At 45.0% G+C, this 15650-nt stretch overlaps 1 protein-coding gene across 1 annotated transcript; it reads right to left on the bottom strand.

The window, feature by feature from the left end:
• Positions 1-578: 578 nt before the first annotated feature.
• INO80C (INO80 complex subunit C) lies at positions 579-14885 on the bottom strand. The gene is made up of 5 exons (XM_016195959.2): positions 14712-14885; positions 7491-7601; positions 6514-6625; positions 5611-5678; positions 579-949 (listed from the first exon to the last, which is right to left on the bottom strand). The coding sequence occupies exons 1-5, from the start codon at positions 14865-14867 to the stop codon at positions 818-820; spliced, it is 579 nt and encodes a 192-aa protein (XP_016051445.1). The 5' UTR covers positions 14868-14885; the 3' UTR covers positions 579-817.
• Between the last annotated feature and the right edge of the window lie 765 nt (positions 14886-15650).

Genomic DNA, 15650 nt, shown 5'->3' on the forward strand with positions numbered 1-15650 from the left:
GACAAAAGCCCCCCCCCCCTTTTTTTTATTGTTCAAAATATTACAGATGTCCTTTTTTCTCCCCATTGACCCCTTCCACCCTGCTCCCAAGCCCCTCCCCAGGCCCTCACCACATCATTGTCTGTGTCCTTGGGTTATGTATATAAATTCTTTCAAAAGCCCTTCATAGAAGGGGCATCAGTGCTCCTACCCACACCTCCAGAAATGAGTTTCAGCAGCTTGGACTGCTGCAACACGCCACAGACTGGGTGGCTTAAATAACAGACGTGCGTTTCTCTTGTTGTGTTGGCTGGGGAGAGAGGCTGATTCAGGGGCTGAGGCGCAGGGCGAGGACTGGCCCAGAACGACAGGCGAGTTACTAGGTCCTCTCTTCTCCAGTCCCAACTTTGGACCTCCTCCAAACATTCTGATCAAACAGAAACACTAATGTGCTCTCAAGGGAGCCACTGGGATCAGGAATAACCCAGCCCTGCTGTCAGGATTCACACAGAGTCTTTCAATGTGTTATAAGGCAGTTCACAACTTTGAAGCAAAAATTCAGGGAAATACTTGGGTTAAATTAAAAGCACAGTTTCATATTTTCTTCTCAAATGACTTTACTTTAGGCAACAAATGAAATATAACTTAACTCAACAGGAAATATCACACTTGGAGGAAAAACATAGAAAAAAAACCCTGAAAGCCAAACATTCTTTCCAAGGCACAGCACTGACATTTCCAGATTGACAGCAGAATGAGTATGTTTCCATGAAACGAAACTGTGAGCCCAACGTCTAGCTTTGAAGTAGTTTTCCACTTCATCGCCACTTGTCAAGGCTCAGGGGACGATGCTTGTGGCCTTTCTCAGGGCCAGGTAGCCGGTGACAACATCGGATGGCAGCCTCCGAATGTAGGAAAACTCCTCGATGGTGCTGAACCGCAGCTTGCTCTGCGGGTCGGTGTAGTTGGCCTGGGTGGGAAGCAGGCACAGAGAAGGGCAGAGAGTTGGCGGTAGCAGTGGTGAGGATTTTAAGTTCAAGTTTAATATTTTTTTTCTTTTACTGAAAGTGAAATATATTTTCATCATGTCTTACTCTGTCACCAAGAGCACTAAATTGCTCCCTTTGGCGAAGACGTGTTAATCTTCCCAGACTTGAGAAATACTTCAGGGCATGAATGGGAGGGAAGGAGGAATAACCACATAGGACTCTCAGACTCTTCTGGTTGGTGCCTCAAGGGCTACAGGCAACAGGTCCCAGACTGAATCCACGATGATCATCCCTGCCTTCAGACTCCCACCTGCTTCAAATAAATGTTGCAGATCTGTTCCCCAAGGCAGGGAGTAGCACCTCGGAGTGGCCTGGCACACCCGCCCAGCCCCTCTACCCTCCACTTACTCCCAGTGCACTCCTCTTCCACTCTCCCTCGTCCTCCCAACGCCACTTCCACGCCTCCCTGGGCTCCACTGCAGTGCTGGACTGGCCACCCACCCTCACTCTTCCACAGCCAGGGTCATCTTTGCAACTTGCAATTCTGGTCATGTCTTTCATCATGAAACCTCTCAATGGCTCTTCTCTGTTCTTGGGACAAAGAAAGGCCCAAGTCCTCAGCATGGCTCCTCAGTCCCTGTCAGCTCTTCCTCAGCCACATGTCCTCACTTGCTGGTTCCAACTTCCCAGGCTCCAAGTTCCTCCCGCCTGTCATGCCCCATTTGCCCTTTCCTTCAAAGGGGCCCCCACCCTGGCCCACTATGCTCAGTAATCACCTGTTCATCCTATAGAACTCAGCCCCCAAAATCACGTCTGCGCGTAGGGGAAGCCTTATCTGCCCTTCCACAGGAGATCAGGACAGGACCCCACCCTCACTCTCACCTCACTGTGTGTATCTCCTGTGGAGTGCTTATCTCTATTGCTTTGAAGTTTATTATCTGCATGACTCTTTGACTAAGGTTTAGGTTCTGAGGCTCCCTGAGAGGCAGAAACCCTGTGGTGTGCTTATCACGGAATCCCAGCTCCTCCTAGTGCAATGCAGAGCACACAGGAGGCTTTTAGTCAGTGTTTGTAGAGCAAACGATGAATGAATGAACCAACAAATGGACAATTAGGACCATCACAGAAAAGAGCACATGTTTCCCACTGACATACCAAAATTCTCTTTCAGTCTGCTTTTCTCATGTGCAGAGTGGAGACTCTAATTCACTCACTATATATATATACCTCAAGGTACACAGCTTCTACAGATTTTGAAACAGAAGACCTGAGGGTGAGTCATTTGGAGCTCCTTTAAAAAAAGTATGAGGTGCCATTAAAGTCTAGACAGGTAATATCCGATTACTCAAGTGTGGATTGTTTGCTCCAATGTTGATCATCTCTATGGCCCTAGACGCAGCAATGCGGTGATTTAACCAGGGAAGGGAGTGAAGAAGCAACAGGCCGCAGGGGACTGAGTCACAGGTTTCTCATGCGCTAAAAAGTCTCCCATTCTCCCACTGGGGACCTCCTTAGGCATTTAACGGCTTCCCATCAGGAAAATGAGATTATTTCTAAAAAAACTAAGATTAATTAAAGTTCTATAAAAAATAAAACTTTGATCCTGTGGCTTGATCTAGATATTACCTTTCTGTAATGCATGAAAGTAATGTAATATATGACAGTAATATAAAGGAAGGCTTAAATAGAAAAACAGCACAAGTCCCATCTGAGGCTCCTGGCCATGAGGCAGTTAGATGAGCTGACAGGCAGGGGAGGCTACCCTGCAGTTCCAAGCAGGGGCGCAGGCGTGTGCATCTGGCTTTGATCATCCAGCCTCATATATGAACCAGCCCGGCCTGGCTCCATTCCTGTGGCTGCCTCACTCCTACCACCAAACTGTGCTGAGCCGGCCCGCCCAAGTTCAGACCTCACTGCCAAGAAGGCTGCTGAATCAATAATGCGAAATAATGCACCAACAAAAAGGTCACCAACAAGAACTTGCACAGACAGAACCTGACCTAGTATTCTGAACAGAGAGGAGAATGCCAAGTGACACTGCACAGTTGAACAAGTAAAGAACTGCACTCCTACAGTCGGAACCTCCTCTGGATTCCATCCCTGGAGCCTGAATGAAACAAAGGCTGCCTCCCTAGAGGGCAGGCAGCAAACAGCTTTCTGGCCTCCCTCACTGAGCTGTGGGGTGACAGGCAGTGTTCACTTCTCCCCCATCTTTCCCAGAGCCACAGTGCTTTCCATAGCTTTGTTACAAGGGCTAAACACAGATGTGACCTGCATGCCTCCCTGCCATGCCCACCCACGGGGAAACAGTTGCTTGATTGGCCGGGAAAAGGTGGGTCACTGTAAACATTATGCAATTTTAATTTATGCACGTAACAGATGAACATATTTTCCTCTAAAAAAGAAAAGAAAAAGAAAACATCTACCACCATCTACCATCCAACATCCTTTGCCTTCCCTTGAGGAAACCACTGCTAGGCACCCTTCCAGGCCTTGTGTACATATATCCTTACACACATATGTAAACACACCAGAGCAATTACCCTCTGTTTTTTCGTAAGTATGTGCTTTTACTTAGATGGTATTATGCTGCCCGCACTGCTCTGCACCCTCCAGTAAACAATGTATCTTGGAAGTTAGTCCATGTTGTTACATATACATCAAGCTCAGAGAATAGTATGGAAACAACCCCCGCCCCCCACTGATTGACCTTTATGCTGTTTTCAATATTTTGCTAATACATTTTCTCATAAGCATTTCTGCATGAAATGCTTCATCATTTCTTAGAAAGCTGTCTAGAAGGCAATGCTGGACATAGGCTTTTGCTGTTTTGTCTCAGTAGGTAGTGCCAAACTGTCCTCCAAAGAATCCATACCAATGTAGATTCCCACCTTGAAACAGCAATATATGAGGATATCCGTTTCTCTATGTTGGTGACAATGTGTATAATCAAACCTCTTCCTAATGAGTCTCTTTCCTAATTATCAGTGAGCCTGAATGTCTACTTATTGGTTATGCATATCTCCTCCTTGTAACTGTCTATTCGTATTCTTCTATAGGTTTGTCTTTCAATGATTTGGTAGAGTTCTTTGCATAGTCAGAATTTCTTGAATCTTATATGCAGTGCGGGCAAGAGCTTTTAGGTTTTATATAACATGACAAGTCCTTTGCCAATGGCATAGAGGGCCTGGAACAATGCTTCTCACAATGATTTTCATGCCTCCTAATGTGTGAAAAACAGTGCACTAGCAGATGAGCTGCCAGATAATGGTCAGGATAAAGCTACGTTCTAAGGGACCACCCTCCAAGTCTAGCCATAAGCCATGGCTTCTACAAGCTCAGCACAAAATGGTACAGGGAGAAATTTCCACTTGGGGCCATAACAGAATAACTGGTGCCAACCTAGCTCTTCTGTCATAAACAACTACTCAAAAGGGTAAAGTATATGAGGCAACTATTTCCAGGCAAGAGAGAGCAGAAGGCTACAACATTTCTCTCAAAGTGAAGTCCCATCAGGGGACCTTTAGGAGGAGCTACATGACATGAATGGAAGCAAAAAGAACCCACCACACACCCACACCCACACGCAGCACATGTACACACAAGCAGGTGTGCTCCATTTTACAGCACTTCTACTCTATCGTTTTTTAGAATCATTGTATTTAAGGATCTATGTTAAAAAGTTTGTAGTACACTGAGGAGTGTATGCTCTCTGGAGGAAAAGCTAAAACATATGACTAATTCAGAGTACAACTAACATTATCTTCAAAATCACAATAAAACCAAGATCTTTACCAATATTAAGTGTATCATTTAGCCAATTTGTTAAAGAAGTTGTAGACATACATTTTCATAAAAACGTAGAACATTCAAATAATGTGGATGAGTTTTAAAAGTGAAGTGACCTATTATTTCTACAGTTGTGAAGAAAAGCCCGTCTTCCAAACTGAGTAGCAATGAAAGGGATGAAGAAGGTGAGCTGAAACTCCACCCTTCCCCTACATTCTGAAAAGAAGGAGGTGAGGCTCCCTCAGATGCCTGAGGTTCATCCAGCCACATTGCTGGTTTTCAAACTGTGTTCCCCAGAAGCACTTTAGGGGTAACTGTGGAGGGCGGTGGGGAGGACAGAGGACCAGGTCCACACAGGACCACAGGGGGTAGGTGGGCTCCAGGGGATTCTGTAAAATATTTCATTTGGAAAGGGGGTTCTGGTGTTTAAAAGTAGGTTTGAAAACCACTGCCTTTAACACAGTGCCTCTTTAGAGAAGCTTGAATATTTTTTAAAGAACAAGATCATCTCTAAAATGCAGAAGTTTTTTAAAACTTCAGCAGTTAAAAAAATAATTTTTTTCATGTAGTTAACATGATACGTATGAGTTATCATTCATATAAGCACAGGAATGGGAAGTGAAACTTGGGTCTCCTCCTTTCTGGAACAATCCAGGCTGCCCTCATAATGCCCCAGGTCTCAGTCACTCTGACATAATTATGTGAACACTTCAGCACAAACCCGTTACCTATTCAAAGTATATGGGCTCCAGGCAAGACCAGTGGTAGTCAATATTTAACACTAAGTAGACAATACTGTGAAATCTTTCTTTCAATTCTCTGTTATAAGACATAGAGGTGTAATTATACTCACAAGAAGACCTGAAACATCAGAATACTTCTTAGCTGGTTTGAAGGATGGAGGAGCATCAATACTGAAGTCTGGAAGAAAACAAAGAGAAAAATATAACTAAACTGGCTTTGAAACATTCAGATCCCTTCTAGACCAAGGGCAGACTCTGGATCTAGCTTTGCCCTGTCCCCAGGGACCTCTACTCCAGCAAAACCACAGGAAAGCTCATCTGCCCACAAGCCATTTTCACTGTCTCGGGCTACAGGGGCTGATGGGGATGAGATGCCAAACAACCCACTGCTTGGATCTCAGCATCCGGATACTGGAATGTCCACACCCAGACAACTGACTAGTTCACTTGTCATATGTCTGAGTCACCTCCATGAAAGATGGGCAGTGGGACAGGAGCTGGAGGAAACTTTTACCTGTACTTTCCAATGAAGTTAAACAGAACATATAGCAGCAGTGCTTTACACAGACTTGGAAACACTGCAGCATAAAGCATTTACTCTGAAAAACAGCGGCTTGGAGAGTAAAACAGAGCTGGCCTTTAAGCTGGTTGTTAGAAAACCTCCTAAATCTGAGGCAACCTTGTTCTTGGAAACAAATTTTAAGAGCAGACTTCTGAATAAGAAGTTTGTCAAAGAGAAGCACCAATATTATTAAGTCAGGACATATTTCTCCAGATTGACATGTTAACAGTGACATTAAAAACCACACATCCATGACAACACATATAAGCAGATTCAACACAGATACAGTTATGAGGAAATGTACACATAATCTCCCTATATCAATGCCACTATAAAATTCCTAAGCTAAAAATTGTTTCCTCCATTAATGCAAATATAATAATGTAGGTCTGTTGTAAGAAAGTTCCCAGTCTAAACATTATAGACTCATAGAAGGCGCTAAACAGCTTACAGTTAGGATCGTTCAGTTGCCACGGTAATGCCCTTTCAGAAGCGAGAATTTGTTTCAGGTTCTTCCAGGTTCTATTCTTCTTGCCAGCTACTGCACCACCATGGCCAGAATGCTTGAATTAGAAGAATGGTTAAGGAGAAACAAAAATCAACGGAAAGTACCATTTCAGAATGTGACATTTATGCTTATTCATAACTGTAATATACCCCTCATTCTGTCAGCAATCATTTGTACACCTAAGCCCTTTTTAAAAAAGTATTACACTTTACACTTTAATCTTACTCATAAAAAGCAATGCTTTGGGATTGTCAAAATCCATGAGTCAGTTGGTGATGAAGTAGAAATAAAAGGTTATGTTTTTTTACATGCACACAGAAAATCACATCCTTTATTGGGTCTAACTTTATAGAATTCACTCATGGATTTCCCATTATTTTAAAATAAATTTACTACAAAGTTAGATTGAAACTCGTGATCACATTTCTAAACTCCCTTCTGAAGGCAAGTCTCTGCCTTGCAAACTACTGGTGATGCTGGAAAACCTAAGTATGCCGCAATCACAGCATGGCAAGCCTACTGGAAATTTTTTTTCTTTTTGCTCTATGAGGATGACAAAATAAAATGGAAAAGAATAGCAAAATCTGTTACAGGCACTCGCAATTCTGCATTTTCAAAACTAATGAAAAATAAACTTGTAATGGTATGAATCAAACTGAATCAGTGTGATTATGTCCCTCAAGAACGACAGGAAAAGTAGCCTGTTTCTACTGTACAGTACAATAGCTTGGATTTAGTTAAAGGAAGGGCTCTTCTTCTCCTGCCCCCAACCCCCCCCACAAAGCCCATGACAGGAAAGGTGGCAACTCGGATTGATAGGGAAGGGGACACCAGTGCCACCTGAGCTGAAGGCCCAGCACGGTCAGAAGCCGAGGTATGGTTGTTTGGTTTTTAATTTATCAAATATCTTAGATGCTTACCACAAAGTTGGGATCCTTAAATGGTAAAGGTTTGGAAGTTTTTTCCATGGGTCCTGTGCTAAAATCAGAGGGCATCATTTTATTCTCACTCATGGCTTCCATGTTGATACCCTTAAAACACAATAAGAATAGTAGGTCAGTATCTTTTATCTGAGTTCCCTAACTCAGCTCTCAAGGAGACATAAGATGACATCACAGGACATGCGAGGGAAGACAGTGTGCCCAGAGCCCCAGCAGGTGGCCTGCACCAGAGGAAGGCAGGCTAGACTGGCCACAGCATGTGCTGTGCAGAAGCCACAGGAGAGACCAGAAGCCAGGACCCCAGCTGCCATGCTTTCTGGTCCCCCTTTGTGCCAAGCACAGGGATGGGTATCGTACTTAAGCTGGCTCATTTAAGTCTGACAACCACTACAAGGTAGTGCTGTTATCCTCAGTATACAGGAAAAACTGAGGTACTCCATTACACCACATGGCCCCTACTCCTGCTGATCATGTCAAACTATGTCTTGATACATTAAGACAAAAATGTCCAGCCCCTTTAAGGACCTCATCAGCCAGATCCCAGGCTAGAGCTGGTATGCTTAAGGAGCACAAGAGGACATGGGCACTCTTGAGAAAGGAGAATAGAAGGAGAAGAGGCTATCTGTCAGCTGGCTGCAGCCACAGAGCACTGCAAACAGGCTAATATGCTTTAAAACAAATAACCTTTTAAGCTAAGAATCACAAAGAAAAAAACAAGACAAAGTAAAAAATCACTTCTGATTTGCAATGCACTTTCCAATCTTCCCAGACTTCAATAAACTGTTTTTTGATATATAATTTACATAGAGCAAAATGCACAGATCTTAAGTGTAGGTTTCATGTGTGTTTTTTAAAGTTTCTGTATCTTTATTGTTGAAAATATTGCAGATGTCCCCTTTTTATCCCCACTGAGTTAATCCCCTCCACCCCCCATCCATCCCACCAGGCTTTCCCCATACCAATGCCTGTGTCCATGGGTTATGCTTATAAACATATAAGTTCTCTGATTAATCTCTCCTCACCCACGTACCCCTCCCCATCTTCCCTCTGAGATCCTTCAGTCTGTTCCATGCTTCTATGTCTCTGGATCCATTTTGTTCATCAGTTTATTTTGTTTATTATATTCCATATATAAGTGAGATCATGTGGCATTTGTTTTTCTGACTAAATTGTTTCACTTAGGGTAATACTTTCTAGTTCCCTCCATGCTGTGTCAAAGGATAAAATTGCCTTCCTTTTTACAGCTGCATAGTGTTCCATGCTGTAAATGTGCCACAGCTTTTGTATCCACTTATCTGCTGATGGGCACTTGGGCTGTTTCCAGATCTTAGCTATTATAAATTGCGCTGCTACGAACATAGGGGTTTCATGAGTTTTGCCAAATGTTTACACTTGTGTAATCCATAGAGCTAGAGAACATTTCCATCATTCCAGAAAGTTCTCTCATGCCTCTTCCTAGTCAATACCTTCCACTCTCAGGGGCAACCACTGTTTTGATTTCTACCACATTACTTTTGCCTGTTCTAGAACTTCATGAGTGGAATCTGACACATGCTCTGCTGTGTTTGGCTTCCTCTGCTGAGCATGATGTTTCTGAGATTTATCCATGCTATTGCATAGACCACTAGTTTGTTTCACTGAATGCGTAGTGTGCTCAGCAGAGTAGTATTCTACTGTATGGATGTACCACCATTTGTTTATCCATTTTCCTATTGATAAAATTAGGTCATTTTCAGTCTTCAGCTATTATAAATAAAGCTGCTATAAAATATCTGTACAAGCCTTTGTGGACATGTGTTTTTACTTCTCTTTGGTAAATACTTAGAAGTGGAATGGTTGAGTTACATAGTAAGTATATGTTTAACTTTATAAGAAACTGCCAAATCATTTCCCCAAATGGTTGCACTCTTACATTCTAGCAGCAGTGTAAGAGAGTTCTGGTTGTATCAATGCATATTCCAGCCCTAGCCGGTCTTGCTCAGTGGTTAGAGGGTCAACCCTCAGACTGAAGGGTCCTGGGTTCAATTCCAGCCAAGGGCACACACCTCAGTTGCAGGCTCGATCCCCAGCCAGTGTGCGGGAGGCAACCAACCGATGAGTGTCTCTCCCCCCCGACTCTCTCTGAAAAGCAATGGAAAAAATATCCTCAGGTGAGGATTAAATAAATATATATTCCATCCCCCACCCCTGACTCCCTACAATGGCATCCATGTGGGAGGAAGGGGAGTAGGGGATACAGGGACCCCTCACTCTGCTGCAACAGTTCTCTGAATGGTCTCTTCTCAAACACCTGCCCAGACTCCCCCAGGGTCTCTCCACACTGGCCTGAGCTGCAGCCAAGGAGTCAGGGGCCTGTGCTCCTCCTCTGCTCTTAGCACCTCTTCTGTCTGCACTGCCCCTCACCTCATCCTCCCCACATTCACAGTCCTTCCTGACATTTCCCCCCTCCATGGCCCAGCTCAAATGTCAACTCATGAAGACGCAAGAGGCCTTCAATTTCTCATCCTTTTCTGTAGCCACAAATGATGCCTCTGTTTCTCCTCTCCCTTCCCTCCTCTCTCCCCCTTCCTCTCTCCCCCCACAGTTCCTTGCCCTTATCTGGGCCCTTCCTCAGCTGTTTTTAGAGGTAACCTAACAGCAAATGAGCCAGGGACTCCACGGAGCCTGAGGAGGAAGCTGCAGCTGGCATGCAGGTCAAAAAGAGTAACAGTCATCTGTTCTTTTGCGAGGTGGTGGTCCAGGGGAGAAGGAGGAAGCCTGGCCCACTGGTGGAAAGGCACATACAGTAAGCAGGCCACCGGCCAGTGCTAGAAGAAGGCCAAGGGCCATTCTCCTGAGGATGTACCACAGGACTACTCAGGGGAAAGGCCGGTGGATGTGGGCTGTCAGGAAACTGGGCCTACAGGTGGCCTAAATTAAGCGAGAGAGAAAAACAACTCTAAGAACTATGCAGTGAGCATGCCATCAAAACAAAAAAACCATGACAGCTAGGGACCACTTAGGAAAACAGGCAGAATGTAAAAGAGGTTTCCTGGGGCCAGATACACTTTAAGTTTCAATTTTACTGAGTTTTTCATAAAGAAAATGACTACTTATATAATGTTGTTTCCATCGGGGAGACAATAAGCAACCGGAACTGCTACAGCAGCAGAGGAGATCCTAAAGGGAAGTGAAGAACCAGGCCCCAAGGCCTCCAGTGGTAATTACAAAACTGTCCTTAGAACACGCCCAACTCACAGTGCTGCCATCCTCAAGCAGTGGCATTAGCTTTATCTCCTCCAGAACTGCTTCATTTTTTTCCCTTCCTGTTCCTGCCTCTTCCCTGACTCCTAGTGGGCCAAAGGCACAGCGAAATCCTGGGAAGGAACACAGGGCATTTTTTTTTCATAGGCTGGTCCCAGACCCAGGGAGACCCAGGAGAACACCAATAGGCAGAAATGTAGCACTGCCACTCAGGCAGGTAGCGCTGCCCCAGAGGCCACTAAGAAAAGCAGGGACCTCGGCAAGTCCATGTGGGCTGGAAGGTTGGGGAGCTCTGCCGGGGGGAAGATGCACCTGCGGAGAGGTGCACCTGCTGAGAGGAAGGGGAAGGTGGTGGGAAAAGAGGGCTCGCAGCTGGCATCGCCACTCCGAGTGGCACGCTTGAGAAGAGTCAAAAAGGGAATGAAGACGATACCCTCGTGCACTGACTTCCCAAACCAACCCTTCCTGCTCGTCCATCCTGTTTTGTCCCTTGTCAGCAGGCCGGACCGCCACTGAGGAGTCAAGCTGAAGAAGGGGCAGAGAAAGGAAGCCGTCCTGAGGTGAACAAGGCTGCATCATCCCAGGGCTGCAGCCAGCCTCTGAAACAGTGAGGGCCCTCTTCCCACTCTGGCCAGGCTCCACAAGAACACCCCACTCTGGCCCAGAACTGGGTTTTCTACTTTTCTTTCCTCTTTAACTCTGCCCTCCATGTTACTGCGCAGTCATTCTACCCTTCCCCTGGGCTTCAGCCAAGCTGAGTCTCCTGGGTCTATTAGTAACTGGATGAGAGGGAGACACCTTCAGTCACAGGGAGAATCAAGTCTGTCAGGCAGGGATGCAATAAAATAAAGTTTAATATGATGTACAGTTTCCATATTACTAAACCACTATAACACTAAGAGACTTGATGAGATGAGCTGTCCCACCCCAAGACATGAACACCCTAAGAGGAAAGAAGGAACACCTAGCACTAAAAGAGCTGATGTAAGTCCTAGGGAAGAGAAACCTGGCCTGCTATCAAAGAAGAGCTCATGCCTGCCCTGAACTGAGACAAGTCAGTGAGGCCTCAGCTGTGCCCAACTGTAGAGCCCAAATAAATGGCTTCATCTTTCCAGACGGCATGACTGCATGACTGACTCAGACTTAAGGAAAACTTGGGCACTCTGTGGTTACAAAAAAGAGAAACAAATGTCCTTTGTCTTATCACTGAAAAAAATCAAATGTCCACTTACATCTATCTAATAATACTCTAGATTCAAATAGATGGCCCTAGTCTAAAACTACGGGGTTAGCGTAGGGTTACTTAAAACAGAAAACTGTGAGATGCAACCTAAATATTCAATAATGTCAAGTAAATAAGAGCATTTAATTCCTTGAGAAGTCTAGCAAGATAGAGACAGGTTCATGAAATAATGCTACATGAAAAGCAGGATACACAATGTTATATACCAAATACAATGATGAAAAACTACATTTATACATAGAAAACACAAATTATTATAGTTGCCGAGAAAGACAATTGGGTGGCTTATGTCCACTTTAAAAATAGAAAAGAAAAAGGAACTTCTAAAACTTAACATCATGATTTTTCTTAAAAGTTGGGGTAGAATGATTTTTTTTAATGAATCAAGCAAATCGGTCCAGAGTTCTTTGGCTGCCCCCAATTACAGAAGTGTCTAACATCTGCAGTCTACATGAACTTTCTATAGCACAGCTGCCTCTCATTTAGATGTTTTGTTAACTGCTTAACCATCACAAATCAGTCTGTTATGTTAACACTCAGAATGTAGGTCAATTAGGTCTCTCAGTAGATTTTATCAACTTGAGTAGGCATTTGGAAAGTCTAAAATGTTGATCTCACAAAATTTCCCCCCCCCAAAGCATTTCTCTGCACATGGACTTGGGTATGTCAGAGACCTAATTATATCTTCTAAGGTAGAGAGTGATAAGAGTGATACCAAGAGAGGCAGCATGAAATAAGAATGTGGACTCTGGAAAGTGCCTGGGTTTGAATCCTGACTCTATCACTTGGTAGCTGTGTGACCCGGGGAAAGTTATTTAACCTCTCTATGCTCCAGTCTTTTTATCTGTAGAATAACAATTCACAGGGGGTTGTTTTGAGGATTAAATGAGATGGTACTTAGAAAGTGCTTGGAACATTACCTGGTGTATATAGTAAATGCTCAACAAATATTGTTATTTATCATGATTTCTTTTACTTTAGCACAGTGTGCACCATGGACATACTGGGAGAAAATACCTGCAATACATATATTTTGCAAAGGACTCCAATGGAGAGTACATAAAGAACTCCTGAATATTAATAATTAAAAAACACACACAACCCAATTAGATAAAAATCAGGCACATCACAAAACATACTGGAATGGTTGATAAGCATATGAAAAGGTGACTGATATCATTAGTAATCAGTAATCAGAAAAACAAAAAAAGAGGAGATAGTACTACACAGCCATCAGAATGGCTAAAATGAAAGGTGGACGATGCCAAGTGTTGCTGAGAATGTAAAGCAACTGGAATGGTCATATTTTGCCAGTGAGAATGCACAATAGTGCAACTATTTTGGGAAATACTGTTTAACAGTTCCTGAGTTAAACATATGTCTACATTATGATCCAGCGATTCCACTTCTACTTATTTACCCAAGAGAAATGAAAGCTTATATCTCTACACAGAAGTGTACAGGAATGTTCAGAGGAGCTTAAAAACAGTAAACAATTAAAATGTCCATCAGCTGAGGTACGTTTACACAACGTACCAGATATACTGATACAGGTGATAACATGAATGAATGACTCACTCTCAAAAACACTGTTTCACACAGAAACCTAAACAGACACAAAAGAATATGTTCTGTATGATTCCATGTATATTCTATTCAGAAACGCAAAGTCAGGCTATGGTGAGAGATGCCAGGAGAGTGGTTACCTCTGGCAGGGAGGGAAGACAGTGATGCCTTGAAAGGGTCACCAGGGCATTTTCTCGGGCTCTTAATATTTTCTATCTTCACCTGGGTGGTGGACACATATGTAAAAAAGTCTTTAAGATTTGTGCACTTTACTGTATGAAAAGCACACCTTAATAAAGTACTTTTAAAAGGGGGAGCACTATAAATTACCAATGGGAGCAGCGACAGGCGGTGCACACCTCGAGAACATCCCCCTGGGTGAGCGGTGCCACACCACGTGCTGGAGAGCACGCAGTGACGCTCCACCTCTGCTCTCTTACTGTTTTAAATAAACCGCGGGAGCCCAGACAAACATCTAACCAAGCCACTCCTCTGCTGAAAGTTCTTCGCTGGAATTTTGGATTTTAGATTGTCCGGAGGCCGTGAAGTCTGCACCAGGCACCGTGCGCAGGGCTTTCCGACCATGACCTCACGGAATCCTTTTAACAACCCCGTACGGTAAAGCCAAACCCACCTTGGGACGGGAAACGGGGGGTCAAGAAAGCACTTTCCTGAGGATGAGGGAAACCACTCCGTTGCAATACATCTTGGTACTGCTCCATGCAGGGCTTTGGGGCGCTCTGCACCTCCCGGACACCGGGTAAATGTAAGTCTAATGGACACAGGTGAGGCTCGATAACGTCTGCTCCACTGAAACTCACAGAAAGCAAAGTCCTGAGCCTTGCTCCAAACGCCGCCTCGAAGGGAGACTTAATTCAGTAATAACCTGCCTACCTCGCCAGCTTTTCTCAAGGACAATGCAACGCGGATGGTTCTTTACCCGCTTCCCACCTAAGGAAAAAAACGTCTCGGCTACACCAGGGACAAACCTACCAAAGCACTGACGCCACGAACCCCGGCGCATGCGCCCAGACCCGCGCGGTCCCGCGAACGCGCTCACGCCCCGCGCCACAGGAGCCCGCGCATGCGCTCTCGTCCCACCCCGCCCCTCCAGCGCGCACGCGCAGGCTAACGGAGCTATCACGTACCTGTGCAAAGCTGGAGGCGGACACTTTCTTCTTCTTACCGGCGCTATACCCGCCGCTGCTGCTGCCATTGTGGGAAGGACTGGCTGGCCTCTTCTTGCTGTTGCGGGCTACCCCCGGGACGGCAGTGGTGGCCACAATTGGAATTTGAGCCGCCATTCCTACCCTGAGTCTCCCTCCTGCCCCCCACCCCCACCCCCTGCTTTCCCGGTGAAGGCCCTGGGACTTCCGGATCGCGGTTACTTCCGTCCTAATGCCTGAAAACCCGGCCTGGACTCGCGGAGCACTCGCTGGCTTCTCTCGGCCGAATCGAAAAGGCGGAGCTCGGAGCAGCCCGTTCCGTCGGGGCCGGAGGTGTCTGCGGGGCGGCGTCCTGCCCTGGCGCTCCCAACTGGGCACGTGCCTGGAAATCCCTAGCGAACGAGGAACAGAACGTCGCGCCGTCTTTTCTTTTTTAATAACAGGGTTTTAAAAATAACCATGTTGTCTTTTCTAACGTTAAGTTCAGAAGATGGATCCCTTTTGATGTCTGTAAGAGTAAAGGTAGTGTCATTCCGGGTGGATTAGAGAGCTACTAGCTTTCCCCTTGGTCGCTGCCGTCTCGCAGGGAACAAGTTCGTATGTCAGTAGAGCCCAAATGGACTTGAAAGGTAGAGTGGTCCTTAACCTTCTAGGGGTCACAGGCCTCTCTGAGCATGTAAGCTAGGCTGCCTTTCCCCTCCCACCCTACCTGATGTATACAGGTATAGACAAAATATTACATATAATTTCACAGAGTTCACAGACCTGCTAAAACCTGCTTATGAACTTCGGTGAAGCACGCCCTTCCTGTTATTTGCCACATACTACTCTATACTTCTTCAGGACCTTTACGACTTAAACTGTGTGGTTTATCATTGGTTGGTGAATGTCTTTTGGCTTCTGCTAGAATGTAAGCTCTAT

This window comes from Miniopterus natalensis, chromosome 7 (genome assembly GCF_054644295.1).
Source record: "Miniopterus natalensis isolate mMinNat1 chromosome 7, mMinNat1.hap1, whole genome shotgun sequence".
NCBI classification, from domain to species: domain Eukaryota; kingdom Metazoa; phylum Chordata; class Mammalia; order Chiroptera; family Miniopteridae; genus Miniopterus; species Miniopterus natalensis.

Bases quoted from the DNA above. Each gene is read 5' to 3' on its own strand.
- INO80C (XM_016195959.2), bottom strand. From the start codon at position 14,867: ATGGCGGCTCAAATTCCAATTGTGGCCACCACTGCCGTCCCGGGGGTA. The intron at 6,626-7,490 runs GTAAGCATCTAA...TTCTAATTCAAG, and splicing joins TTAAGGATCCCAACTTTGTG to CATTCTGGCCATGGTGGTGC. The intron at 5,679-6,513 runs GTAAGCTGTTTA...GTTTTCTTCCAG, and splicing joins GCAACTGAACGATCCTAACT to ACTTCAGTATTGATGCTCCT.